General features: G+C 40.1%; 1 protein-coding gene across 1 annotated transcript; it reads left to right on the forward strand.

Moving 5' to 3' along the window:
• The first annotated feature begins 468 nt into the window (after window positions 1-468).
• LOC136155143 (olfactory receptor 4C11-like) lies at window positions 469-1,158 on the forward strand. Its single transcript, XM_065917038.1, has one exon. It carries the CDS (start codon window positions 469-471, stop codon window positions 1,156-1,158), a length of 690 nt encoding a protein of 229 aa, XP_065773110.1.
• The last annotated feature ends 762 nt before the right edge of the window (window positions 1,159-1,920 follow it).

Below are 1,920 nucleotides of genomic sequence, written 5' to 3' on the forward strand. Positions count from 1 at the left end.
GACAGAGGCCCTGGTGACTACAGTCCATGGGATCACAAAGAGTGGGACATGACTAAAGTGACTTCTCAGGCATGTAACATTCATGCCATTTTCTTTCTTCTTTTCTCCTTTGCAGATACTTTCTCATCAGAGCTTTGCCCTCACCACATGAAACAATATGGCAATATAGTGTAACTGAGTTCATACTGTTAGGATTGACTCAAGATCCCGAGACAGAAAATGGTATATGTAATCTTCATTTTCTAAGTAGGAACGTTGATGGGTAATTTGCTTATTATTATGACCATAAAATTCAGCCAGATACTTGGGAGTCCCATGTACTTCTTCCTATTTTATTTGCCTTTGATTGATACATGCTTTTCAACTTCAATAGCCCTGAGATTAATCATGGATGTCCTGTTTGCAAAGAAAAGCATATCTTACAATGAGTGCCTGACTCAGGTCTTTGCACTGCATTTATTTGGATGCATGGAGATCTTTGTCCTGGTCCTCATGGCCATGGATCAGTATGTGACTATCTGTAAGCCCTTGAGCTATGCAACCATCATGAGTCGGCAAGTCTGCATCATCCTGGTTGCTCTTGCATGGATAGGGTCTTCTACACATTCTGTGGTTCAGATTATTCTGGCCTTGAGATCGCCATTCTGCAGATCTAATTTGATTGATCACGATTGCTGTGATATGCAGCCACTGTTGAAACTTGAATGCATGCATATTTATGTGATGAACTTACTGGTGGTGATGAATAGTGGGGCACTTTGTGCAAGCAGTTTTATAATTCTGATGATCTCTTACATTGTTATCTTACGTTCACTGCGGAACCACATTGCAGAAGGGAGGAAAAAGGCCCTCTCCACCTGCACTTTCCGTGTCATTGTAGTTGTCTTATCGTTTGGTCCGTGTATATTTATATATACTTGGCCCCCAACCACATTCCCCATGGATAAAATGGTGGAACTATTTTACACAATTGGAACACCTTTCCTCAATCCACTCATCTACACAGTGAAGAATGCAGAAGTGAAAAATGCCATGAAAAGCTATGGCATGTCAGAATTATCTCAGAAAGTAAAAGATGAATTGTGGGCCTGGATTGATTGTTTATTGAGTCATGGTTTTAGTGAATCTGTACAAATTATCATATATGACAATGCTTGACTCTTGTGGGAATAGCATAAATAAAATCAAAGTATTGAGAGGGTAACAGGCAGGAAGGCCAGGGGTCTCCAAATGGAGGAAAGAGACTGTAAGTGTCAGGCATTTTTATCTCTCTTAACCGGCAGGAAAGAGCAAACCAGCGATCTGTTTTTCCTTCTCTATACAAATTTAAAAGGAGGTTTCTCTTAACATTCTGTGTTGCCATGACACCTGGTCTCACCTAAAGCTAACTACTCTCAAACCTTGAGTTAACCAATACATTTCTTTTTCGTATGGAAATGTTGTCTTAAGCTATGTTAATGAACCCCAGACTATCTTCAAGTTGGTTCCGCTAAACGGCCTAACTTACTCAGATATTGTTCCCCTAATCTATGTAAACAGAACTATTTGTTGGTATTCTGCCCTTCTACAAGATTCAAGTCAATAGTTTTATGGCCTGGGATGAATTATCTGGTGCCATTCTAGATTTTATGACATTCCTTTCTTTTCATTAACAGACTGTGAGTGACTATATAACATACAGCTAAAGACTAGGAGGGGGGTACTCTTTTGCCCCCTTCTGATGCCTATGTCAGAAGCTTTCTCTATCTCCTTTATACTTTAATAAAACTTTATTGCACAAAAGCTCTGAGCGATCCAGCCTCGTCTCTGGCCCCGGATTGAATTCGTCTCCTCCGGAGGCCAAGAATCCGGCTTCTTATCGTTCAGCAACAACCTTTCAGTATGCTTTGCTTTATTTATTTATTTTTTTAATTCACAGGC

Source organism: Muntiacus reevesi, unplaced genomic scaffold (assembly GCF_963930625.1).
Source record: "Muntiacus reevesi unplaced genomic scaffold, mMunRee1.1 SCAFFOLD_124, whole genome shotgun sequence".
Taxonomy (NCBI): domain Eukaryota; kingdom Metazoa; phylum Chordata; class Mammalia; order Artiodactyla; family Cervidae; genus Muntiacus; species Muntiacus reevesi.